The 27502-nt window shown below is 51.0% G+C and overlaps 2 protein-coding genes across 15 annotated transcripts in view; one reads left to right on the top strand and one right to left on the bottom strand.

Annotated features, from left to right (window-relative positions):
• The window catches only part of PPP2R3B (protein phosphatase 2 regulatory subunit B''beta), a 63758-nt gene extending 61433 nt beyond the window's left edge, over nt 1–2325 (top strand). For all 4 annotated transcript variants that reach the window (XM_082447971.1, XM_082447973.1, XM_082447970.1 and 1 more), the window contains one exon: nt 1531–2325. In XM_082447971.1, coding sequence (XP_082304097.1) covers nt 1531–1681 — 151 coding nt within the window. In that variant the 3' untranslated portion in view covers nt 1682–2325. The remainder of the gene's footprint in view (nt 1–1530) is intronic.
• Nucleotides 1771–27475, bottom strand: LOC309653370 (uncharacterized protein). Of its 11 annotated transcripts, none has more exons than XR_014259134.1 (8): nt 27323–27466; nt 15375–15603; nt 7513–7669; nt 5660–5797; nt 4289–4956; nt 3912–4007; nt 2343–3195; nt 1771–2209 (listed from the first exon to the last, which is right to left on the bottom strand). XR_014259134.1 is itself a non-coding variant. In XM_082447986.1 (8 exons), the coding sequence occupies exons 5-7, from the start codon at nt 4565–4567 to the stop codon at nt 3181–3183; spliced, it is 390 nt and encodes a 129-aa protein (XP_082304112.1). In that variant the 5' UTR covers nt 4568–4581; nt 4710–5797; nt 7513–7669; nt 15375–15603; nt 27323–27475; the 3' UTR covers nt 1771–2209; nt 2343–3180. The 11 variants fall into 11 exon arrangements, 3 of the variants coding, with proteins under 3 accessions (XP_082304112.1, XP_082304111.1, XP_082304113.1); XR_014259135.1 differs by having other exon boundaries at nt 5660–5717; XM_082447986.1 differs by having other exon boundaries at nt 4289–4581; nt 4710–5797; nt 27323–27475.
• Nucleotides 27476–27502: the final 27 nt, after the last annotated feature.

The raw sequence follows: 27502 nt of genomic DNA, 5'->3' as shown, positions 1-27502 counted from the left end.
CTGAGGGACCTCCCCTGCGGGGCATGGGGTCTGGTCCAGGTTACTTTTTTATGCACGTGGATGTCCAGTGTAACGCAAGGCCACCAGATCGGCATCTCTGTTGAGAATCAGTTGACCGTGTCTGTGGGTCTGTCTGTGAGCTCCTTCGGTTCTGTTGACGCTCGTCTCTGTCCGGCCCCCGGTGCAACGCCATCTCACCTGCCGTGGCCTCGGGGTGCGGCAGTGATCACGTAGCGAGGCTTCCGATGGTCTTGCTCAGAACCGTCTGGGTCACTCCGGTTGCTTTGGCTTCTGTGTGAATCGTAGAGTCGGCCTGACTGTCCAGGAAGCGCCTGGGGGACGTTTACTGGGCTGAGCTGGGTCTCTACGTGGTGAGACTTGGCACCGTGACCGGGCGACCACCTGTGAGTTGGTCTCGGGACCGTCTGTCCCGTGACCGGTGTGGCTGGCCTCTGGCCGCCCACCCGGCTGTGCTTCCTGCAGCTGCGAGGTAACCCGGCCTCTGCGTGGGGAGACCCCACGTGCTTCAGCGTGGTGTCGGCTGTGCTGGTTCCTTTGTTTTGACGTGGACGTTTACGAACAAGCTTGTCTCTACACGATATTAAGCTGAGACTCTGAGAAAGGAATGAGCACTCCGGGGACAGTGACGCCTTAGTGACATCGAGCTTCCTGACCCGCAAGCACTCTTTCCGTTTATTTAGGCCTCTGACATCTCCTGCCAGTGTTGTGTAGTTTTCAGTGTATGGATCTTACGCGTATTTTGTGAGATTTGTACTCGAGTATGTCGTCGTGTTTGGTATTGACGAGGTCCTGCTGAGGTCTCCGTCCCAGCAGTTCACTGGTGATGTAGAGAAATACAGTTTATTCATCTTGCGGTGGTTCCTCCACCACCCAGCACGGTGCTGAATCAAAGTGGTGACGGGAGACGGCCTGGCCTTGATCCCACGTCAGGGGTGGAGTCCCCCGCTGCCCGGGAAGCGTGACGCTGCTGTGGGATGCTTCCGCCCACGTGCTTCCCCAGCCTGCGGACACTCCGCTTCACTGCCGTTCGCGGAGACTCTGAATCCTGCACTTTGTCAGCTGCCTTGCCCAGGTGGCTCCTCGCTTGTTGTCTGCCGACTCAGATACGGCGTGGTTCTCGTGGTTGAACCGGCTTTGCCTTCCCGTGACAAACCTGGTCACGGTACACGGGCCTTCTCGTTTGTTCTCGGATTCTGCTGCAGCGATTACTTGCAGTTTCTTGTGACACTGTGCCCTGCTTTGGCACCGGGGTCACGCGGGCCTCCTGGCAACCATCCTGGAGTCGGGGTCACGGCCTCCTGCAACAGTGAGGGTGCCTCCTCCCACCCGCGGGAGGAGTTTGGGTGGGGGACGTGCCTGTTTTCCCCGCGGGCAGGACTCAGCGAGGAGGCCGTCGGCGTGGCAGTCCTGCGCTCGCGTGTCGGGGGGCTGCCAGCAGCGCCTCCGGCCGTGGGGGAGCACAGGTGGGGGGCGCGCCTGCCCGCGTCCTCACCAAGCTCCTCCCTGCAGGTACGAGGCGGAGCTCAGCCCCGTGGACCAGAAGCTGGGCGCGCTGCGGTCTCCGCTGGCCCAGAGGCCCTTCTTCGAGGTGCCAACCGGCCTGGGCACCGTCGAGCTGTATGAGTATGAGTGCGGGGATGACGACCTGCCGCCCTCGTGACCTGTGGCCTCCGTGGGGCGTGAACGCGGCCTCTGCCTCGGGAACAGAACCGTGTGCTCGTGGAGCTCTTTTACAGAAAGTGAAGTGCGTTTGTATGGAGAGACGTTCTTATTTATTCAGCACAGAAGCTGGCCAGAGACGGTCACTGAGGGGGGCCCCACCCGGCCCGGAGGAGCTGCCGCGCGCGCGAGAGCCCCAGCCCGGCCTGGCGGCGAGGACACACGCGCCCCAGCGTCCCCGGCAGGCAGGGCGACCTCGGCCCCGCTGGCCAGCTTCCAAGTGTAGGTGTTTGCAGACTCGCGTCGTCTGGCCGACGGCTCACCTCGTCTGGCTGAGTGGCTCCCAGGCGCCACCCCAGGAGATCTGCCTGAGGTCGTGGAGGTGCACTGACTTCGGGGCGGGGTGTGGTCGTCAGGAACATTCCAGGAGCCCCGGCGCCTCGGTGCCGCAGGCGCCCCCGCAGGGGCCACTGTCCTGGCCGCAGCTTCTCCCCCAGAGGGAGCGCCCACGTCAGCATATCATCTTCTACTGTTTTTGTGTAAATGTACAGAATATGTAAAGTTGAGCTTTATTTGCTGTGCAGAGCAGTTTAAAAACGTTTTATGAGATCACGTTTGTATTTTCAAATAAAGAATTTAAGGATTTTCAGCCCCAGGCTCACCTTGGGACAAAAACGGACACAGTGGCTGGGGATTCCGAACGCAGGTCACAGAGGGACGTGGGGACAGACGGTGGTGTCACTGCGGGGAGACCGCAGGGTGTGGAGGCCCTCAGGGCAAGGAGCCGGGGGCGCAGGTCCCAGGCCCTGGGCCCTGGGGCTGTCGCAGCCTGACCCTCCGGCCACGGTGGGCCCGGGTGGGCGCTCTCGCCCGCGGTCACTTCTGATCTGTGCATGATGGGGCGCGAGCCTTCCCCGCAGACACCACAGGGAGGCCCCGACGCCCACCCTCCACGCCGCTCGGGCCACCCCCAGGTCCGGCACGGCTGAGTCGGCACCAACCTGAGACTTGAGGGGAGGGTGCGGCCCCGCGTGTCCAGGGGGAGGTGGCCGACGAGCGTCCCGCTGCCCAGGCCAGGGACAGGCCGTCTAAGGTCTGGGCGCTGAGCAGACCTCAGGGAATGAGTCCGTCCACCCTGCAGCTGGGCCCGCGGCGCTGGACAGAAGACGCGCCCACGGCAGGGCCGGCAGCGAGAGGAGGAGCCGGCCCCCGCAGAGCCACACCACGTGGGACCACACAGGGCCGAGCCCCACGGACGGGAGCAGGGCCGGCTCTGGCACCTGCCTTCCCAGCCGGGCACGGCGACTGGCCACTGAGGAGGCTGTGGGCAGGCGACTCCCCAGTTGATGGTCACACAGCCCTGTCCTGAGCAGGGGCCGCCGTCACCCGCCCCGCAGCCTGGGGGCCCCGAGGCCTGGGTCATCGGCACACGCCGGCCCCTGGGCACCTGGCGATGGAGGAGGAACTGCCAAGGTGAGCTCCAGCGGGTGTGGCTCGCCTTCAGTCAGACCCGCCCTGGGGACAGACAGACAGGACAGGTGCTCAGGACACGTGGATGGATGCACAAACGTTAGGGCCCGGGACGGACAAACACGGGGCCAGAGGTCAGCCCGGCCGCCCACAGGGTGGTTCCCAGTCAGGGACAGTTTGGCGAGTCCCCAGAAGGCAGACGGGGAACCCTCACCTGCCACAGCTGTTGGGGCTGTGAAGACAGCTGGGGGCAAGGCCAGCCGCACTCCCGCCCAGAGCCCCCCCGGACTGGTGCACTGACCACGTGGGGTCTGCACAAGGTGCCCCGGAGCGGGGCACCTCTGCTCCTAAAGGGCCGTCCCAGGCCCACACTCACCGGGGCTCCGGCAGCACTGCCCCAGCCCGGAGTCAGGAGGGACGCCAGGACCCCAGGGCGCCCCCGACACAGTGGCCTGAGCCACGCGGGCCTGGGCGCACGCCTGAGGCGCCCGAGCAAGCCCCAGTCTACACCTGGGGTATCAGAGCACCTGGGGTGGCTCAGCGGGGCCTGGGCCACCTGACAACCAGCCAGCCGCTGGTGATGGTGCACACGGTGGCCCCGGGTCACTGGGACCTGGGCCTGGATCCCCGGTGCTGACTGCACAGGGGCCCCTCCCATTCCCACGCTGGGCTCAGGTCTCACCTGGGAGACCCCAGCGGCTGCAGAGTCCCACCTGCTCCCTCACTGCCCCCCAGTACCCACAACACAGGGGACGCCTCACCTGCTGGACCGGGGACCCTGCAGATGGTTCTGGGTTCCCCGCCGACCACGGAGGTGCCGGCCGGGGGTCCAGGTGGAGCTCTTCCCACGGGCAGCTCTGCAATGGCAGGAGTGGTCAGCCGCGGTGGCACAGCAGGGCTGCTGCTTCCCCCCCCCGAGGCCGCTCCCTGTTCCGAGGACGCCCGCCTCTCACCCCCCGCCCCCCCCACCTCCCCACAGACCCCTTGGGGGCGGCGACGGGTTGTCGACAGGCTCTGCGCCCCCCTCCCCCAAGGCCTGCACGCCCTCGGGGATGAAGTCCCACAAGTGGGCGAGCCTGCAGCAACAGGGTACCTGGATGGGGACGGGGACGGGGGAGGGGACCCCCCAGGAGCCCACCTGTGCCCCCTCCCCACGCTCACAGCGGCGAGGACGCCGTGCGGGGACACGGAGGCTCGGGGGCGGGGGAGCGCCCTGCCCCGCGGGAATCCCCCCGGCCCTCCTCGCCACAGCGGGGGCCGGGCACTCACGCTCTGCCAGGATCCTGCGGAACTGAGCGAGCAGGAGCAGGACGCCGAGGCTGGGGACGCGCTGGCGGCTATGGTCCTCCTCTGTCCTTCCGTCCTTCACCTGGAGCTCCGGGGCCTCGGGCCTCCGGGAAGGCAAAGGCCTGCCCATCCCTGGGGGCGGGGCTCAGGGAGAGGGCGGGGCTTATACAGGGATGGGCCCGGAGGGGCGGGGCCAGGTGTGGGCGGGGCTCAGGACTTAGAGCTCAGAGAAGTGGGCGGGGCTCAGGCAGAGGGGCGGGACCTAAGCGTACCTGTGCACCCGGTGGGTGGCGTGAGCACCAGGCGGTGAGCCAGCAGCCCGTGGAGTAGCAGGGGACGCAAATGCACTCACTGGGGTCGCTGCCCAGGCCGTATGTGTCCAAGGACGCGCGGGGGTGTCAGGGGGCACCTCCCATGTGCAGGGGTCTGAGAGACCTTCCCAGTGCAGGGTCAGGGGGCCCTCCCATGTGCAGGGGTGGGCGGTCTGGGGGCACCCAATATGCCAGGGTCCGGGTGAACCTGCAGGGGTGGGAGGAGGTGGTGTCCCGGCTCTGGGGATCCGTATCTGCATGTTTTACCAAGAGAAGCCATCGTGGCCTTGACACCCCCTTTCCTTCCAGGGGAAGGGTGTGGGGTTCCTCACCCTCAACAGAGGCTGGAAAACCTCTGTGCACCGTGGCCACACCCACAGGCTTGTGACCCAGGTCTGAGCCGAGCCGCAGGGGTTTGGACCCCATATCTGCCTGGGGCCTCCCCCGGCCCCCATACTTCAGGGGAGTGGGCCGGTGTCTGGATCAGGTTGTCAACCAAGACAGCAAGGCAGAGCCCCCTCCCCAGGTGACCCAGGTTCAAGACAATCCAGAGAAGAATCCGGAAGAGTCTCCCCACCTCCGCCTCCCCCAGAGGCAAAATAATGACAGGGTCCCGGGAAACAGGCGTGTGGTCGAGGGAAGGGTGACCCACAGGCTGATGCAGTGCAGGTGAACGGGGACCCTTGAGGCTGGGGACACTCACGGGGCTGGGGGGGGGGCACAGAACCACAGCAACACACACACACGGAGGCCACTGATCCACGGCCGAGATGCTGGGGGCAGGGTCTGCCTACATCCAGCTACGCCCGCACCGGCCACGTCACCTCCGGTCCACGGACGCCCTCACAGCCTTTCAGCACGACGACCGGACGGAAACCCGCTGACCAGGGGAGACGCTCACGATTCATTACCAAGAGAGAAGGGCACGTGTGGAGCCCGACGTGGCCGCCAACGTTGGACGCTCGGTTCCTGGAATTTGGGGATCGTCTGGACGTCTCGGGCTGCTCCACAACGAGGAAGAAACGAGGCCGTTCCCGCCCAGGAGCAAACTGCAGGAAACCTAACGTGAAACCTGCGTGTGAGGATCTCAGAAACCGCAGAAAAGGGGAGGCTGGTCGCCACGTCCCTGCAGGACGGGGAGGGTAAAGGGCGTCCGACGGCTGTCCAGGGGAAGCTGGGCACCTGGCCCGTGCGCAACCCTGGGTCCTGAAGGACCCGTGCCGGCCGGGAATGCCCGCCCAGCGCTCACGCTTCGAGAGGGGCTCCGTCCCGGCCCTTCCTGAGAAACCGCCGCAGCGCGCGAGGGGCAGGGGGTCAACCCCCAAGGGGGTAGAATCCGGCAGCAGCAGAAAGCCTGAGGCCCGGGGGCTGCAGGCCGTCCCTACCAGGGCTCAGACACGGCGCCGAGCCCAGACGAGTGGACGAGGCGAGAAGAACAGCACCGCCTCCCCCGACACGCTTTCGGGACCGAGACCAGGTTGGCCCCGATTCAAGGCGGGCTCATCAGAGAATCTGCCGACACTTGTGAGTAACCCCTGATGTGAAGGCAGGGGTGTTGGCGAGGGAAACAGACGAGGAAACACAACCCAGCATGAGACAGCCACTCGCCACACCCCGGACGCCACGATTCTGGGGTCAACTCTTCCACGAAGACGAAGAATCAGAAAACCGACCTCGCTCACACGCCGTCATGACAACGTGACAGCTCAGATGAGACAGAGGACAGATAGATGCCCACCCCGAGGGACGGGGAGACCCCTCCCCGCGTCACCGTCGGCAGCACAAGTCCCCACACTCAACACGAAGCTCACGCACGGGGCCCTCCCTCGTACCCTGTGTAAGGATGGGCCAAGGTCGGGTGTGCGGGGATGCCCAAGTGGGCGGGTCTATGGAGGGGACAGTCTGCAGCCTGACCAGAGAGCAGGCAGCTGCAGGAACTGCCCAGACACCCCGGGCTGAGGGACGCCTGTCCCCGGCAGACGCAGAAGCACCTGTAGGTAAGTGCTGCCCTCACCCGGCCCCTGAGATGCCCTGGGGTTCCTGCAGACGGCAGGAAGGTCCCGGGCTCAGCTGGGAAAGCCGCCCCCCAACCCGGGGACAGTCCAGCCCAACACAGAACCACAGGTTACTCCCCAGCCTGGGCAACAGGGCGAGACCCCCCCTCCATGTGCCACCCCCGACCTGTCACATATCCCAATGACACACCGGGGCCACTTCCTCCCATTCCCTCCTCCTGTCCTCAGGGACAGGACACAAAGGCCAACGTCCCTAAGGTGGGGCTGACTTCATAAGCCCCATGGGATGGACTCAGTGTGCATGTCCCCCCAAATCCACGTGTGGAGGCCCTAACCCCCCAGTGGGACAGGATTAGGAGGTGAGGCCTTGGGAGGTGATCGGGGTTAATGACGTCACACGCGTGCGGCGCCACGATGGGGTCAGAGTCCTCGTAAGACTCAGGACAGAGCTTCCCCTCCGCCCTGTGAGGACACAGAAGGGGCCGCCTATGACCCGGCCCAGAAGAGGCCTCTCCAGAACCTGACCCGCTGGCACCCTGGTCTCAGAGTCCAGCCTCCAGGACAAGAGACAAACGTCTGATGTTACAGCCGCCCCGTCTGCTGTAACCACTGCCCGACAGGACAGGACACCAGGATTCCCCGTGCCCATGCACAGCCGAGGACACACTGCAGACCAGGGCGGGTGATTTCTAAGGAGGCAGCAGGTGACCCCAGCATGTCCCCGCCGTCCTCAGGCCCCGGCGACTCACCGTGACTTCACGCCCCGGCTGGGTGGCCGCGGGGCACCGTCAGACCTTCCAGGCTTCCTGCTGTGGCAGAAGAGCAGGGATGGGGCGTTTCAGAGCCCACGGTTATGTTCGTCCTGGTCACCGTCTCCTCGAAGGTGTCACCAAAGTGGTGGCAATGCTGGGAGTTGTAGGAAGGGACGGTTACCACGGCAACACTTTAAGCACACACTGGTGGCCACTGTGTTCCAAAACTGAAAGTCACAGAGTGGGGACAGCCACCTGTGGCCCAGCCGCACTGCCTGGTCCCCAGACTAACTGTGCCTGTGGTGCCCTCAGCACCCCCGCCCCTCGGGCCTGGCCTTGGCCCAGTGCAGAGGTGCGTCCAACACCCACCGGGGAGGCTGGAACCCGAGCCTCGTCCTCGGGGCAAGATGCACCCTCAGCAGAGGGTCCAAGCCACGGCCGCCGTGCCAGGCCCTCAACCGGCGACGCGCCTTCCGTGGGGAGGGTGGGGCCCCCGGGCAGCGAGGGGGCCACGGTGAGGCTACACGGCCACTCTGACCAGAGCTGAACTGAGCCACGTGCAGACGCGGCCTCCGGGGGGCACGGAAAACCCAGCAAAGGAAGGTGGAGAAAAAACCGGTGAGACTGTGTCCTCACCCCTTGTAGAAAAGCCCCCGGGGGGGTCAGAGGTTGAAAACAGAGAAGAACCCGTCCCGAAAGTAAAACTCAAAAGGCAATCCAGGAGATTGGTTCAAGATGGCGGAATAGAAGGATGTGCGCTCAATCCCTCTTGAGAGAGCACCGGAATCACAACTAACTGCTGAATAATCATCGAAAGGAAGACACTGGAACTCAGCAAAAAAGATACCCCGCATCCAAAGACAAAGGAGAAGCCGCAGTGAGACGGTAGGAGGGGCACAATCACAATCAAATCAAATCCCATACCTGCTGGGTGGGTGACTCACAAACTAGAGAACACTTATACCACAGAAGTCCACCCACTGGAGTGAAGGTTCTGAGCCCCACGTCAGGCTTCCCAACCTGGGGGTCCGGCAACGGGAGAAGGAATTCCTAGAGAATCAGACCTTGAAGGCTAGCAGGATTTGAGTGCAGGACTTCGACAGGACTGGGGGAAACAGTGACTCCACTCTTGGAGGGCACACACAAAGTAGTGTGTACATCAGGACCCAGGGGAAGGAGCAGTGACCCCATAGGAGACTGAACCAGACACAACTGCTAGTGTTGGAGGGCCTCCTGCAGAGGCAGGGGGTGGCTGTGGCTCACCGTGAGGACAAGAACACAGGGAACAGAAGTTCTGGGAAGTACTCCTTGGCATGAGCTGTCCTGGAGTCTGCCATTAGCCCCACTAAAGAGCCAGGTAGGCTCCAGTACTGGGTCGCCTCAGTCCAAACAACCAACAGGGAGGGAACCCAGCCCCACCCATCAGCAGACAAGCGGATTAAAGTTTTACTGAGCTCTGCCCACCAGAGCAACACCCAGCTCTACCCACCACCAGTCCCTCCCATCAGGAAGCTTGCACAAGCCTCTTAGATAGCCTCATCCACCAGAAGGCAGACAGCAGAAGCAAGAAGAACGACAATCCTGCAGCCTGTGGAACAAAAACCACATTCACAGAAAGATAGACAAGATGAAAAGGCAGAGAGCTATGTACCAGAGAAAGGAACAAGATAAAACCCCAGAAAAACAACTAAATGAAGTGGAGATAGGTAACCTTCCAGAGAAAGATTTCAGAATAATGATAGTGAAGATGATCCAGGACCTCGGAATAAGAATGGAGGCAAAGATAGAGAAGATGCAAGAAATGTTTAACAAAGGCCCAGAAGAATTAAAGAACAAACAAACAGAGATGAACAATATAATAACTGAAATGAAAATTACACTAGAAGGAATCAATAGCAGAATAACTGAGGCAGAAGAATGGATAAGTGACCTGGAAAACAGAATGGTGGAATTCACTGCTGCAGAACAGAATAGTGAAAAATGAATGAAAAGAAATGAAGACAGCCTAAGAGACCTCCGGGACAACATTAAACGCAACAACATTCGCATTAAAGGGGTCCCAGAAGGAGAAGAGGGAGAGAAAGGACCCGAGAAAATATTTGAAGAGATTATAGTTGAAAACTTCCCTAACATGGGAAAGGAAATAGCCACCCAAGTCCAGGAAGCGCAGTGAGTCCCATACAGGATAAACCCAAGGAGAAACATGCCGAGATACATAGTAATCAAATTGGCAAAAATTAAAGACAAAGAAAAATTATTGAAAGCAGCAAGGGAAAAACAACAAATAACATACAAGGGAACTCCCATAAGGTTAACAGCTGATTTCTCAGCAGAAACTCTGCAAGCCAGAAGGGAGTGGCATGACACATTTAAAGTGATGAAAGAGAAAAATCTACAACCAAGATTACTCTACCCGGCAAGGATCTCATTCAGATTCGATGGAGAAATCAAAAGCTCTATAGACAAGCAAAAGCTAAGAGAATTCAACACCACCAAACCAGCTCTACAACAAATGCGAAAGGAACTTCTCTAAGTGGGAAACACAAGAGAAGAAAAGGACCTACAAAAACAAACCCAAAACAATTAAGAAAATGGTCATAGGAACATACATATCAATAATTACCTTAAACATGAATGGATTAAATGCTCCAACCAAAAGACACAGGCTCGCTGAATGGATACAAAAACAAGACCCATATATATGCTGTCTACAAGAGACTCACTTCAGACCTAGGGACACATACAGACTGAAAGTGAGGGGATGGAAAAAGATATTCCATGCAAATTGAAATCAAAAGAAAGCTGGAGTAGCTATACTCATATCAGATAAAATAGACTTTAAAATAAAGCATGTTACAAGAGACAAGGAAGGACACTACATAATGATCAAGGGATCAACCCAAGAAGAAGGTATAACAATTATAAATATATACGCACCCAACATGGGAGCACCTCAATACATAAGGCAACTGCTAACAGCTATAAAAGAGGAAATCTACAGTAACACAATAATAGTGGGGACTTTAACACCTCACTTACACCAATGGACAGATCATCCAAACAGAAAATTAATAAGGAAACACAAGCTTTAAATGACACAATAGACCAAATAGATTTAATTGATATTTATAGGACATTCCATCCAAAAACAGCAGATTACACTTTCTTCTCAAGTGTGCACGGAACATTCTCCAGGATAGATCACATCTTGGGTCACAAATCAAGCCTCAATAAATTTAAGAAAATTGAAATCATATAACGCATCTTTTCCAACCACAACGCTATGAGATTAGAAATCAATTACAGGGGAAAAAAACGTAAAAAACACAAACACATGGAGGCTAAACAATACGTTACTAAATAACAAGAGATCACTGAAGAAATCAAAGAGGAAATCAAAAAATACCTAGAGACAAATGACAATGAAAACACAGTGATCCAAAACCTATGGGATGCAGCAAAAGCAGTTCTAAGAGGGAAGTTTATAGCAATACGATCCTACCTCAAGAAACAAGAAAAATCTCAAGTAAACAATCTAACCTTACACCTAAAGGAACTAGAGAAAGAAGAACAAATAAAACCCAAAGTTAGCAGAAGGAAAGACATCATAAAGATCAGAGCAGAAATAAATGAAATAGTAACATAGAAAACAGTAGCAAAGATCAATAAAACTAAAAGCTGGTTCTTTGAGAAGATAAACAAAATTGATAAACCGTTAGCCAGACTCATCAAGAAAAAGAGGGAGAGGACTCAAATCAATAAAATCAGAAATGAAAAAGGAGAAGTTACAACAGACACTGCAGAAATACAAAGCATCCTAAGGGACTACTACAAGCAATTCTATGCCAATAAAATGGACAACCTGGAAGAAATGGACAAATTCTTAGAAAGGTATAAACTTCTGAGAATGAACCGGGAATAGAAAATATGAACAGACCAATCATACGTAATGAAATTGAAACTGTGATTAAAAATCTTCCAACAAACAAAAGTCCAGGACCAGATGGCTTCACAGGTGAATTCTATCAAACATTTAGAGACGAGCTAACACCCATCCTTCTCAAGCTCTTCCAAAAAATTGCAGACGAAGGAACACTCCCAAACTCATTTTATGAGGCCACCATCACCCTGATACCAAAACCAGACAAAGATGCTACAAAAAAAGAAAATTACAGACCAATATCACTGATGACTATAGATGCAAAAATCCTCAACAAAATACTAGCAAACAGAATCCAACAGCACATTAACAGGATCATACACTATGATCAAGTGGGATTCATCCCAGGGATGCAAGGATTCTTCAATATACGCAAATCAATCAATGTGATACACCATATTAACAAACTGAAGAATAAAAACCATATGATCATCTCAACAGATGCAGAAAAAGCTTTTGACAAAATTCAGCACCCATTTATGATAAAATTCTCCAGAATGTGGGCAGAGAGGAACCTACCTCAACATAATAAAGGCCATATACGACAAACCCACAGCAAACATCATTCTCAATGGTGAAAAACTGACAGCATTTCCTCTAAGATCAGGAACAAGACAAGGATATCCACACTCACCACTATTATTTAACATAGTTTTGGAAGTCCTAGCCACGGCAGTCAGAGAAGAAAAAGAAATAAAAGGAATACAAATTGGAAAAGAAAAAGTAAAACTGTCACTGTTTGCAGATGACATGATAGTACACACAGAGAATCCTAAAGATGCCACTAGAAAACTACTAGAGCTAATCAATGAATTTGGTAAAGTTGCAGGATACAAAATTAATGCACAGAAATCGCTTGCATTCCTATACACTAATGATGAAAAATCTGAAAGAGAAATTAAGGAAACACTCCCATTTACCACTGCAACAAAAAGAATAAAATACCTAGGAATAAACCTACCTAGGGAGACAAAAGACCTGTATGCAGAAAGCTATAAGACAGTGATGAAAGAAATTAAAGATGTTACCAACAGATGGAGAAATATACCATGTCCTTGGATTGGAAGAATCAATATTGTGAAAATGATTATACTACCCAAAGCAATCTACAGATTCAATGCAATCCCTATCAAATTATCAATGGCATTTTTTTACAGAACTGGAACAAAAAATCTTAAAATTTGTATGGAGACACAAGACACCCTGAACAGCCAAAGCTGAGTCTTGAGGGGAAAAAACGGAGCTGGAGGAATCAGACTCCCTGACTTCAGACTATACTACAAAGCTACAGTAATCAAGACAATATGGTACTGGCACAAAACCAGAAATATAGATCAATGGAACAGGATAGAAAGCCCAGAGATAAACCCACGCACCTATGGTCAACTAATCTATGACAAAGGAGGCAAGGATATACAGTGGAGAAAAGACAGTCTCTTCAATAAGTGGTGCTGGGAAAACTGGACAGCTACATGTAAAAGAATGAAATTAGAACACTCATACACAAAAATAAACTCAAAATGGATTGGAGACCTAAATGTAAGACCGGACAGGATAACACTCCTAGAGGAAAACATGGGAAGAACACTCTTTGACATAAATCACAGCAAGATCTTTTTTGGTCCACCTCCTAGAGTAATGGAAGTAAAAACAAACAAATGGGACCTAATGAAACTTAAAAGTGCAAAGCAAAGGAAACTACAAACAAGACGAAAAGACAACCCTCAGAATGGGAGAAAATATTTGCAAACGAATCAACGGACAAAGGATTAATCTCCAAAATATATAAACAGCTCATGCAGCTCAATATTAAAAAAACAAACAACCCCATCCAAAAATGGGTAGAAGATCTAAATAGACATTTCTCCAAAGAAGACATACAGACGGGCAAGAAGCACATGAAAAGTTGCTCAGCATCACTAATTATTAGAGAAATGCAACTCAAAACTACAGTGAGGTATCACCTCACACCAGTTAGAATGGGCATCATCAGAAAATCTACAAACAACAAATGCTGGAGAGGGTGTGGAGAAAAGGGAACCCTCTTGCACTGTTGGTGGGAATGTAAATTGATATAGCCACTATGGAGAACAGGATGGAGGTTCCTTAAAAAACTAAAAATAGAACTACTATACGACCCAGCCATCCCACTCCTGGGCGTATACCCAGAGAAAACCATAATTCCAAAAGAGTCATGTACCATTGCAGTGTCCATTGCAGCTCTATTTACAATAGCCAGGACATGGAAGCAACCTAAGTGTCCATCGACAGATGAATGGATAAAGAAGATGTGGCACAGATATACAATGGAATATTACTCAGCCATAAAAAGGAACGAAATTCAGTTATTTGTAGTGAGCTGGATGGACCTAGAGTCTGTCACACAGAATGAAGTCAGAAAGAGAAAAACAAACACCATATGCTAACACATATATATGGAATCTGAAAAAAAGAAAATGGTTCTGAAGAACCTAAGGGTAGGACAGGAATAAAGACGCAGACATAGAAAATGGACTTGAGGACACGGGGAGGGGGAAGGGTAAGCTGGGACGAAGTGAGAGAGTGGCATGGACATACACACACTACCAAATGTAAAATAGATAGCTAGTGGGAAGCAGCCGCCATAGCACAGGGAGATGAGCTCGGTGCTCTGTGACCACCTAGAGGGGTGGGATAGGGAGGGTGGGAGGGAGACGCAAGAGGGAGGAGATACAGGGATATATGTATATGTATAGCTGATTCACTTTGTTGTACAGCAGAAACTGACACACCATTGTAAAGCAGTTATACACCAATAAAGATGTTAAAAACAAAAAAAAAGCACAGGGTCTCACAGGAAGGAGACCCAATGTGGGGTGTCAAAACCCCCTCCTGATGCCGAGTCTGGCTAGGATGAACCCACGTGACCGGGCGTCGGGACCCCATGAGGAAAAAGGAGGTGGCCCATCCGAGTTGGGGCTGCACTGAGCGAGTTAGTCCCTGAATATTATGAGACATGAGGAATTAATGCACATACTACCTGTGTCCATTGATGGGTGAACAGAAAACCAAAACATGGTCCATCCACACAGAGGAATGTTATTCAGCCTAAAAAGGAAGGGAATTCTCACACAGGCTACAGAGTGACTGACCCTGAGGGCATTGTGCTCAGTGACAAAAGCCAGACACAAAAGGACAAAGCCTGTGTGATCCCACTCACACGAGTCCCCTGGAGCAGTCAGATCCACAGAGACGGATAAGAAATTCACCTTCCGTCATTCTTGAGGTGTAACCTGCACTTTTAAGCAACACCCAGGGGTCCTGTGCAGAGGCTGAAAGCCCAGCCCCACACGGTGTCCAGTCCCCCGTGAGACCACAGCCCAGGAGGAAGGGTGAGACAGGCCTGTTCACAGAACAGCATCCTACGGTCTCATGTGAAGCCAACGTCCTGTGACATTGTGAAGCAACGTCCAGGACGTCTCTGCGTCCTGTGAGAGCCGCTCCCCAGGGCGCCACGCGGGCAAGACAGACTGGTCAGGGCCACGGTGCTGCCTTCGGTTCAGGCCCACTCATGGTAGCTGTCTCACTGGAAAGTGCAGAGGCTCCAGGGGAGGGTTCCTCCTGCCTCTTCCAGCTTCTGGGCGCTCCAGGCATCCCTGGGCTCGTGGCCGCATCCCTCCCGTCTCTGCCTTCATCTTCACGTGGCTTCCCCTCCGTGTCTGCGTCTCCGCTCATCTTGTAAGGACGCAGTCACATAGGACTGGGGCCACCCTAAGGCCCCCGTCTCACCTACTTACACGACCAGGCCCTACTTCCAAATGAGGTCACGTCCTGAGGCCCTGGGGTCAGGACGTGGACGTCTCTGTCCCTGGGTGGACACAGTCCCCCTTCCCTCTGAGATACCAGGTAACGTTGCCCAGAAAACAAGCCAGCCCCTTACCTAAGCCAGCCCCTCGAAGAGGTCCGAGCCCGCCTGGTCTCTTGGAGCCTGACTGGGCAGGAGAGCGCGGCTCAGCACCCGAGTGTGAAGGACGTCAGGAAGCCCCCGTGCGAGGCTCCCCTTCGCAGCGGCAGCCCTGGACCGGCTGATGAGGGCCAGCGGGGCGACTCCGACCTCCTCATAGGACTCGACCACGTGGCCTGGGGGCGACAGGCAGCGGTGAGCACACCTGTGCACGTGACGAGACACTGGCTCTGGGGACGGGACCGAACACCCCACCTGGGGTCGGGGGACGGGACACGGTCTGCAGGCGGGGCCTCGGCCAGGCTTTCTGATCCTCCCTGGGCCCTGAGGCGAGATCACAGCCTCCAGCCTCCATGGGGGCTTCCCCGCCCGTGTCCCTGCCACAGCCTGACAGCCGGGGTCCTTGACCTGCCACCATGGCCATGAACCACCAGCGTCCAGGGAGGCCCGCGCGCATGCCTGGAGGGGTGGAGGCCTGTCCCCCAACCCCGTCTGCAGGGTTACAGGGCACCCATCACCCCACCCGTGAGGACCCAGGATGGAGACAGGGAACTCAGGCCAGCGACCAGGGACAGAAGTCCTGTGGGATGAGTGAGACCACAAAACACAGGCAGGGAACCGCTCTCCCTGCGCTTCCGGGGAGGGCACAGCCTAGGGGGCTGGCAGGAGGGGTCGAGACCACCGCAGCCTCGCGGGGCCACAGAGCCTGGAATCATGGTGGAACCCAGGGGTCATGCCTGGAGATGGTGCGACCTGGGGGTACGGTCGCGACAGCAGAAGCCAGGGGTCACATGTGGACACAGCTGCCCGACAGGACTGTGGCCTTCCCCGCAGACTGTGGCCAATGTCCACGGGCTACAGCGCTGAACCCACGTGGCTCCCTGCCGCCAACAACCTCATTGCGACAGGCCCCTGATCTTGCCTGAAGGAAGCGCCGCTGACTCAGGTACACGGAAGGGACCTCACCTCAGCCGCATGCTCCCAAGTGTCTTCAGGAAAATAAAACGACAAGTGTACACACACAGGTTAAAATGATGCACATGTGTATGATAACTAACGTGAGGAATCGGGGGGAAGGGTATACGCTCACTTTTTCTACTAATTTTGCAACTTTTCTGTGAGTCTGAAATGATTTCAAATAAAACATCTTGAAGTTCTTCAACACCTTGTCTGCTGCTACCTGGCTCCCCAGCCCTGGATGTAACGTAACTCAGTTAACCACCACTCCCCCTTGGGACATTTACTGCTCTTATACATAATACTGCAGAAAATGCCTTTTGTATCTCTCAGTTTTAACCCACTCCTGAGATGCTAACAGGACAAGTTGAGGCCAAAGGTAAAAGTTGCTCCGTGTGGCTGGCAGGGCCGCCCTCGAGCACCAGCGAGCACTGCAGGCACCAGTCTCCTTCCTTCCTAGGAGGGGATGTAGGTCCACACCGCACGTGCACTGGGCCAAGAACAGGGCAGGGATGTCTGCTCCTACTCCACTGTGTCCCAGAGTCCTAGTCAGTGGAAGGGAGAGAAGGAAATGAAAGGCCCAATAAGACTGGGAAAGAACAAATAAAGTCACCTCTATTTGCTGATGACATGATGGGCTACACAGAACATCCCGAAGAATGTAACCAAAAAGTCTCCTCAAAGTCAAAACTGAATTTAGCAAGGCCGCAGGATACAAGGTCGGTCAGTATAAAGAAATCAGTCATACTTCTATAAACAAGCAATGAAAAACTGGAAACTGAAACTTAGAAAGCAGCGCCGTTTAGAAGAGCACCCTAAAAAGTAAATTCTTAGGTATCATTCTAACAAAATAGGTGTAGGGTCTGTGGGCTGAAAGCTACAAGACTTTGGTGAAAAATCAAGTAACACCTTAAGAAACAATGAGATATACCATGTTAATGGAATTGAAAGGGGAAACAGACAGTGCTCTACAGAAATAGTTCGTGGCTTCAATACCCTCTTCTCGGGAATGGGACGGCCAGACAGAGTATAAGTGGCGAAAAGGGAAATGAACACAACAAACCAACTAGGTTAACAGGCAAATACTGAACTCACTAGCCCAAAACAACAGCACACACCTTCCACTTATGTGCACAAGGGACATTTTCCAGGATATACCATATGTTAGGCCACAAATTAAGTCTCCATAGATTGAAAAAGATAGGTATCATACAAAGTTATCTTCTCTGACAACGAGGGATAGTGTGAGAAATCAGTAACAGCAGGAAAACCAGAAAATTCACAAAACTGTGGAAATTAAACAACACACATCTAAATAATCAATGGATCAAAGAAGAAATCACAAGGGAAATTAAAAAATATTTAGAGATGAATTAAAATGAACACATAAGATACCGACACTAAAAAAAAAAAAAAAAAAAAGATACCGACACTTATGAGGTGCAGGGAAAGTAGTGCTAAGGAGAAATTTATAGCTGTAAATGCTTTCAGTAAAAAACAAGAAAGATCTCAAGTCAGCAACATAACTTTGTAAGTTAAGGAATTACCAAGAAAAAATGAAATCCAGAGCTAGCAAAGAGAAGGAAATAATAAAGATTAGAGCAGAGATTAATAAAATAGACAAGAGAAAAACAATAGAAGAAAAATCAATGAAACTAAAAGTTGGTTCTTCAAATAGATCAACAGAGTTGACAAACCTAAAGCTAGGTGGACTAAGGAAAACAGCGTGAAGACTCAAATTACTAAAATTAGAATTATGAAAGTGGGAACATTACTACCAATTCTACAGAAAAAAAAAAGGATTCTAAGACAGTACTAAGGATAATTGTACACCAACAAATGGAATAACTAGATGAAATGGAAAAATCCTAGAAACACAAAACCTACCAAGAGTAAGTCACAAAGAAGTAGAAAATCTGAATAGCACTATAACTAATAGGAGATGCAATCAGTAATCAAAAATCTCCCCAAAGAAAAGCACTGGATCTGATGGCTTGACTGGTGAATTCTACCAAATACTTAAAGAACTAATACCAATCCTTCTCAAACTTCTCCAAACGTATAAGAAGAAGCAACACTTCCTAACTCATTCTATGAAGCCAGCATTACCATGATTCCAAACTCAAAGACACTACAAGAAAAGGAAACTACAGATGAATATCTCTTATGAACACTGATGCAAAAATACTAGTACATCAAATTCAACATATTAAAAGAATTATACACCATGACCAAGTGAGATTTATTCCTGGATTACAAAGATGGTTCAACATGCAAAATCAAAATAAGATACCACAACAACAGAATTAAGGGACAAAACCACATGATCATCTCAATCGATGCAGAAAAAGCACTCAACAAAATTCAACATCTTTTCATGATAAGAAAAAAAAAACTAGGAATAGAAGGAAACTACCTCAACACAATAAAAGCCAAATATGAAAAACCACAGTAGATTAAAGTCAGCAGTGAAAGACTGAAAACTTCTCCTCTAGGATCAGGAATAAGACAAGGATGTCCACTTTTGCCACCTCTATTCAACAGAGTACTGGACTTCCCTGGTTGCGCAGCGGTTAAGAATTCCCCTGCCAATGCAGGGGACATGGGTTCGAGCCCTGGTCCGGGAAGATCCCACATGCCACAGAGCAACTATGTCCATGAGCCACAACTACTGAGCCTGCGCTGTAGAGACCGCGAGCCACAACTACTGAGCCCGTCTGCCACAACTACTGAAGCCCACGTGCCTAGAGCCTGTGCTCCGCAACAAGAGAAGCCACCGCAATGAGACGCCCGCACGCCACCAAGAAGAGTAGCCCCCACTTGCTGCAACTAGAGAAAAGTCCACGCACAGCAATGAAGACCCAATGCAGCCAAAAATAAATAAATTAATTTAAAAAAAAAAAGGAAACCTAAACAGAGTACTGCAAGTCCTAGCCAAAGCAAGGAGGCAAGAAAAAGGCATCCAAATTGGAAAGAAAGAAGTAAAATTATCTGTTTGTAGATGTTAGGATTTTACATGTAGAAAACCCTAAAGATTCCACAAAAAAACTGTTGGAACTAATAAATTCAGTAAAGTAGAAGGATACAAAGTCAATACAAAAATCAGTTGCATTTCTATACACAAACAATAGCAACCTGATAAGGAAATTACAAAAATAATTCTATTTACAATAACATCAAAAAAGAATAAAATCCTTAGGAATTAATCAAGGAGGAGAAAGACTTTTACAAAGAAAACGACAAAACATTGCTGAAAGAAATTAAAGAAGACAAATAAATGAAACACAATCTATGTTCATGGACTAAAAGACTTAATATTGTTTAAATGTCAATATTGCCCAAAGTGACCTATAGATTCAACGAAATCCCTATCAAAATCCCAATGATGTTTTCTGCAGAAATAAAAAAACTCATCCTAAACTTCATATGGAATTTCAAGGGACCCCAAATAGCTAAAACTATCTTGAAAAAGAAAAACAAAGCTGAAGGACTCACACTTCCTGATTTTGAAACTTACCACAAAGCTACAGTAATCAAAACAGCGTGGCATTGGCATTAAGACAAACATATGATCCAGCAATTCTTCCTCTACGTATATACCCAGAAGAGTTGAAAGCAAGGTCTGGGAAGGATATTTGTACACCCATGTTCATTGCAACCTTATTCACCATAGCTAACCTGAAAGCAACACAGTGTCCATCGACAGATGAATGGATAAGCAAAATGTAGGATATTCATACCACGGAATATTATTCCGCCTTAAAAAGGAAGAAAATCCTGCAATATGCTATGACATGAGTGAACCTTGAGGACATTATACTAAGGGACATAAGCCAGTCACAAAAAGACAAATAATATATGATTCCAGGTCCTCAGAATAATCATAGAGATAGAAAGTAGAATGCTGGTTACCAGGGGCTGGTGGGGGGGCAATGGTGAGTTATTATTTAATGGATGTGGAGTTTCAGTTTTACAAGATGAAAAGAGTTATGGAGATGGTTAATGATGATGGTTACACATTATAAATGTGTTTAATACCACTGAAGCGTACAGTTAAGGATAGTTATGACAGTAAATTTTATGTTATGTATATTATACCACGATTAAAAACACTGAGGGAAAAAGGAAACAGTGAGATATACCGTGTTCATGGACTGGAAGAGAGAATATTGTTGAGATGTTCATTCTTCCCAAAGTGATCTGTAAATTCCATGCAATCCCAATCAAAATCTCACCACAATTTTCTGTGTATATTAACAAACCAATTCTAAAAATTATATGGAAAGAGAAAGGAACCAGAACAGGCAAAACAATTTTGAAAAAAAAAAGACAAAGCTGGAGGACTCACTCGTAAAGCGACAGTAACAAAGACAGCATGGTGTTTGTGAAGGAGGGTCCCACAGATGGAAAAGAACGGAGTCCAGAAACTGATGGACAGAAACGCAGTCAACTGCTTCTCACAAAACTGCACGGGCAACTCAATGCAGAAAGAATAATCTGACCTACATCTTTCACCTTAGGCAAAAATTAACCCAAAATGGGTCATGGCCCCAACGCTGAGATGTAAAACCATAAAACTTCTGGAGGAAAGAATTTTGTGATCTAGATCCATCACCAAAAAATGTAATCCACAAAAGAAACAACTGATCACAATTCAAACCTCTGTCCTGTGGAGGACACTTAGGAGAGTGAACAGACAAGCCAGTGTCTGGTAAAAAATACCTGCAAAGCACATTCCTGGTAGAGGTCTTTATAAGGATGTCTCAGAACTCAACCAGAAGAAAACAAACAATTCAACAAAAAAAGGCCCAGAGATGATCTCAACAGATTCCTCAGCGAACACATACAGATGGGAAAATCAGCCATGGCAGGACGCTGCACATCAACAGACATGAGGGAACGGAGACTGAGGCCACAGGGAAACGCCGCTTCACGCCCACCCCAGAGGCCCAGAGCGGCTGGAGAGGACGCAGGGCCACCGGGACGCAGACACCGCTGATGCGAGTGTGAAACAGGGACCCGCTGGGAAAACAGTTTGGTGGGTTTGTAAAGCGTCAGACGCGTACCTACCATATGCCTCAGCCACCCCACTCCCGGTATTTACCCAAGAGAAAGGCAGGCGTATTTCCACACAAAGACATGTCTCCAAAGAGCACACACAGACGGCCGACAGGCACATGAAACCATGCTCAACATCGCTAATTATCAGAGAAATGCAAATAAAACCCACAATGAGGTACCACCTCACACCGGTCAGAATGGGCATCATCAAAAAGTCTACAAATAACAAGTGCTGGAGGGGATGTGGAGAAAAGGGAACCCTCCTGCACTGTGGGTGGGAATGTAAATTGATGCAGCCACTACGGAGAACAGGATGGAGGTTCCTCAGAAAACTAAAAATAGAATTATTATATGACCCAGCAATCCCTCTCCTGGACATATATCTGGAAAATATAAAAAGTCTAATTTTAAAAGACACATGTGGAATATTTAATAATTAGTGGAATATTTTTTGCTACTACCTTCCATGATTCTTTCAGCCTATTTTCAAACCTCACCTGTGAAGCACCTCCTTTTTGTCCTTCGACAGTACAAGAAGTAATACCAGGAACCAATCACATACTTGTTTTATGTTTGGCCCCGTAGTCTACAGTACAGTTATATGTCCTTTATTAGAATTCTGTAGAATTATCCCCACATTAGTCTATTTGTTCAAGTTCTCTTTTGTGTACTTTTGAAACACTGTAAAGTTTTATTCATATCTGTACATATTTCACATTCTTTGTTAAGTTTTTTCTCTCAGAAACTTTACATATCTCTTGCATGGTAAATGAAGTTCTCTTATTAAATCCTATCTTCAAACACACAAACACACACACTTTTATAATATGCATATATAAAGTTTCTCAACATTATATTGTCGTTTCCATGTGCCCTACTGAATTTTCCTAGAGGTTAAAGCAGTTTTTAGTTGATATTCTTGAATGTCTGCAGTACAACATATTTAAACAACAGTAATTTTAACCATTTGCTTTAAATATTTTTCTTATGTAATTATTTTAGATAATATACTAAAAGTAGTAATATGTGCTAGTCTACATTTTTATCTTGATTTTGGCTTTAATGAGGTGGCCCTAGTGTTTCCCCAGTAAACACGATAAAGACTTTTAGACTGAGACAGATGTTCTATCATGTTACAGAAAATGCAACTCTTCATATTTTATAAATGCTTAAGTCAATAATAATGTTGAGTTCTATTAAATGGCTTACCAACATCGTAAACATGAATAGCAATTAGTATGTGAATTTTCTCCTTAAATGCATTAATTTCAAAAATTGTCACATTATTTCAATACTAAAAAATCTGGACATTTTAAGAAATAAAAAATTTAAAAATAAATAAAAAATAAAAGATACATGCACCCCAATGTTCATAGCAGCTCTATTTACAATAGCCAAGACGTGGAAACAACCTAAATATCCATTGACAGAGGAGTGGATAAAGAAGATGTGGTACATATATACAATGGAATAGTACTCAGCCATAAAAAAGAATGAAATCATGCCATTTGCAGCAACATGGGTGGACCTAAAAATTATCATACTAAGTGAAGACAGACAGAAAAAGACAAATACCATATGTCACTTACATATGGAATCTAAAAAAAAAAGATACAAATGAACTTACTTAAGAAACAGAAATAGACTCCAGACATAGAAAACAAACCTGTGGTTACCAAAGGGGAAAGGGGATGGGGGAGCGATAAATTAGGAGTTTGGGATTAACATATACACACTACTATATATAAAATAGAAAACCAACAAGGACCTACTGTAGAGCACAGGGAACTATATTCAATATCTTGTAATAACCTATAATGGAAAAGAATCTGAAAAAGAATATACATATATATATACATATATATATATATATATATATATGTATATATATGTATATATATATATAAATGAATCACTTTGCTGTATATCTGAAACATTGTAAATCAATTATACTTCAATTAAAAAGGTTCTCACTCACTCATGCTTAATGCCCAAATGAGAAACTCCTCTACATTTCAGTGATTTGCCCAGTACAACTATCCAAATTAGAGTCGGGCTGCGGCTTATTTTCATACGAAATGCATGAGGGGTGAAGAGAGAACAGTAATCCCACTACACGGCAGCCACAGCCCCAGGCATCCACGTAAGCCCAGCTAACATGAGGGATTAAGTAAACGACGAAATATCCACTGAGTCACATTCCATGCAGTCAAGACACAGTGCTACTTTATGTACTGAAAGTATATGCAGGATACATTTTAAGTTAAAAATTTTATAAAACAATATATACTATAGGAATCCACAAACCTGTGTGTATATGTACATTAAAAAAACGGGAAGAATACATACCAAAATCTTAACAATAGTTATCTCTGCATGGTCATATTGTAGGTGATCTTTATTTCCTTCTGGGTTCTTTTCTGCACCTTCTAATTATCTACACAAATATGTCACTTTCTTTCCATGGAGGGAAAATGCATTTTCAAGCCCAAGTAACGAATGTATATAAATTGAGCAGATCGTTATCCTGACAAAATCCCTAATAAGGAGCGTTTACACACATTCTCAGGGCCACCGTCTTTTGAGACGGACTCTGATTTCATGACAATTTGGCCAGACCTTCATCTAAGGTACAAGAAAAGTCAAGTTGCTAAATGCAGCCCTTGAAGCTGTAAGCCATGTAATGACACTACCACCCCGACTCACTCACAACACCTCTCCCAAAGGTGCGGACACCCCCAAACCCTGGGGATGTTAAGTGCACAGCCCACCATTAGACTTCTTAACACCTCTTGCCAGTAGAGGGAAGCAAGTTACAAAAAGGGAGCCACTGAAAAGAAACTGGCAACAACCATGGGAACAGAGGCACCACATCAAAGTCATCGTTTCCCACTGCTGTGAAGGGGGAGAGGTGACCCACCAGCTCTCCTGATTCTAAGTGCACGATCGTCCGTGAATCAGAGACTTCTCACCCAGCAAGCAAATCTGTAATGGCTGGGGCTTGTCTGTTTTTTTTGGGGGGGGGGGTGGGAAAAAGTTATTAAATCAACGATGCATCTCAAAATCACTGGTAGGAGAGAATCAAGGCAATGGAATACGTTCCACGCCAAGCTGCAGTCTACACTGCGTCTCCAGCCCTCTGGCTCTCGGTGCACCTTTGGGAACCTGCCATCACACGACGACACCAGGCAACGGTCACTTCTTTCCACCTGGCTTCCCAGCTCCTCCCACAGCCTCATCATCACCGTCACACCAACATCTACGCCGTTTACCATGAACGGTAGATGTTCTACGACTGTCTGCCGAGTCGTCTCTGCAGAGGCCTGGATTTTCATCTCGGTAAGGTTTTAGGGTTCCCAGTGTACTCAGGGGGAAACCATCTACGCTCTGGCAGCAGCCATATGACATGCGATCAATAGTAAAGCAGTAAACAACTGCGTTACCTCATGATCGAGTGTGTTAACTCTCCCCCCACACACCCCTGGAAACCCCGGAGAAGGCAGGCTCTGGGGGACAGCCTGGTGATGACGCCAGGGCAGCACAGAGACAAGTCACAAAGCAGAGAAGAGCCGGAGAGGTCTGTGTGCAGGAGGGGACCAGCGCTTCCCTCCGACCGAGTGCTCAGCAAACAGGAGCTCCGGGCCTTCCACTCCCCAGGTAAGGCCGTGCAGGAGGGCTTGGAACGAGGTGACCTCTCCGCATCTCCCGCCAGGCAGCGTGGCAGGACTGAAGCAGCCAGCCGCCCTCCCCATGCAGCCCTGAACCACCCCAGCACCAGAGCCAGCCCTCCGGACGGACGCACCCATGCTGGGACAAAGGAGCTCGAGGTTTTAACAGGACCCGGTCTACGACATTCCTTGGGCCTCCTGGCTGTCTCCCGCCGTTGTGATGGAGGAGGGCAGGGAGACTAGCCACAAAAGGACCAGCCACCAGAACTTACACATTCGTGATTTCCGTGTTGGGAGTTTTAATTCCGTCTCTCGTTCTATCCACAGGGAAATGGCCCCCAGGAATGACCACCTGTCCGGGGCTCCACTGGCAACCCTGGGTCGAGATTCTAAGACTTCACCCGTTTTCTTTAAGGCTGATAATCTCCATCTCAATTTACACTTGTAATTCTGCACAGTCTGATCACACTTGCCAGGCTGTGCACATGACAGGTCCTGGCCTCAAAGGTCCCTTTTCACCCTCTACACCCATTCCTCAATGGAAATTGTGTCTGCAACCCCGTTTCAGGCCACACGTCTCCACGTTCCTCTGGGGTCTCCCGCCTTCTCTTTGTTACATGATGCGGCTGAACATCGTCTCCTGAAACATCAGCCAGGCCATGGCTTTCTGCAGATACTTACGAAGGACCATTCCAATTGAAACCGTTCTCCTGTAAAAACAAGAACCCCCTAGAGACGGCTGGGATTCCTTGTGACGCGCCCAACACCACGCCGTGTTTAAGTTTTGCCAAGAGGACGGGACTGATTACAGTCTCAACGGGAGGGGTGCGCCTTCGGAATCAGCCCGCCTCCCACTTCCTGTGATGCCCTGGACTCCGCTATCCTGAACCAAGCTCCATCCGCCAGCCCGATTCGGACCCTCGGGGCAGGGCCTGAGACCCTCGCAAGGCTCACACCCTCAACGCTGCACTCGGGCTACCATCGCAGACTTTGGAACACCACCTCGTCCTACTGGGAAGCCCCGACCAGCATTTGGGACCCCTGAAGGAGGACAGCATTGGACACTCATGGCAAAGTCAGGGGCCCCTGGGGATGGGCTTGGACTCCCATGGCAGGGTCTGGGACCCAAAGGGCGGCACTCCAACCCCGCAAAGCAGAGCCTGGGCATGCGCTGTCACAGACTTGGGCCTGCAAGGCAAGGCTGGGGACTCCCGGGGCTGCACTCACATCCCGTAAGGCAGGGTCTGGGATCCCCAAGGATGGAGTGGAACCCCCAAGACAGGGTTCGAGACCTCCAGGGATAGGATGGGACCCCAAAAGCAGGGTTCGTGACCCCTGGAGTCCCACTAGGACCCGCCCCCCCACCTCCCCTGCAAGGCAGGGTCTTGGGCCCCAGGGCTGCATTCCCACACTCGAGCTACCAACGCTGACTTCATCCCCGCAGGGCCAGACAGGAGACTCCAAGGCCAAGTTTGTGACCTCTGGGCCAGACACACAGGCCCAAGGCAGAGTTTAGGATCCACCGCGACTCGCCTGGACCCCCAGGGCCAGTCAAGCTACCACCATAAACTTCAGATCCCCGGACTGGATTTGAAACCCCCAAGCAGTGTTTGCAATACCCGCCCAGTCCAGACTCCAGACCCCAAGGTAAAGTCCGGGACCTCCCGGGATGGGACTGGATCCCCAAGGCAGGGTCTAGGACCCCCGGGGCCGCACTTGGACCCCTAAGGTAGGATCCGGGACCCCCCCCCCCCCAAGGCATGGTCTGAAACCCAGGCTGCACCGGGACCCCTAAGGCAGAGTTCCGGGCCCTCAGGGATGCACTCAGACTCCCCCTGAGGCAGGGTCTAGGACCCGGGTCCGCACTCGTACGCCTAGGGTAGGGTCTGGGACCCTCACAAATGCACTTGAACCCCCAAGGCAGGATCTGGGACTCCTGTGACACACTCAGAGCCCTAAGGCAGGACCTGGGACCCCAGGGCTGCACTCGGACCATTAAGGCAGCGTTTGGGACTCTCGGGGCCACCCTCGGACCCCCACCAAGGCAGGGTCTAGGACCCCTGGAGCCACACTCGGATCCACCAAGGCAGAGTTCGGGGTTCCGGAGAACGGAAATGATCCCCAGGACCGGACCCCGAACCTGCGCGGAGGCCTGACCGGGGCGCGGGGAGGTGGCGAGCGTGGCGGAGCGCCCACCGGGTTGGGTGCCCGGCCTGGCCCTGCTCCGGCACTACCTGCCTTGGGAGGTCGCCTCGAGCATCCGCGGCAGAGAGAAGCGTACCCCCAGGCTGCGGGGGCCCACACCGGCCCCCCCGGCCCAGACCGCGCGCACCAATCAGGCGGCGGAGAGCACGTGACCCGGACGGCCAATGGGCAGCCTGCACGGGAGCATGCCTCCGAGGCCCCGCCCCGTTGCGT

The sequence above is a fragment of the Balaenoptera physalus genome (genome assembly GCF_965194825.1).
Source record: "Balaenoptera physalus genome assembly, chromosome: Y".
Lineage (NCBI taxonomy): Eukaryota > Metazoa > Chordata > Mammalia > Artiodactyla > Balaenopteridae > Balaenoptera > Balaenoptera physalus.
This window is presented reverse-complemented; position numbering and strand designations above follow the sequence as displayed.

Bases quoted from the DNA above. Each gene is read 5' to 3' on its own strand.
- LOC309653370 (XM_082447986.1), bottom strand. From the start codon at position 4,567: ATGGGCAGGCCTTTGCCTTCCCGGAGGCCCGAGGCCCCGGAGCTCCAG. The intron at 4,008-4,288 runs GTGGGCTCCTGG...CTGCCATTGCAG, and splicing joins AGCGTGGGGAGGGGGCACAG to AGCTGCCCGTGGGAAGAGCT.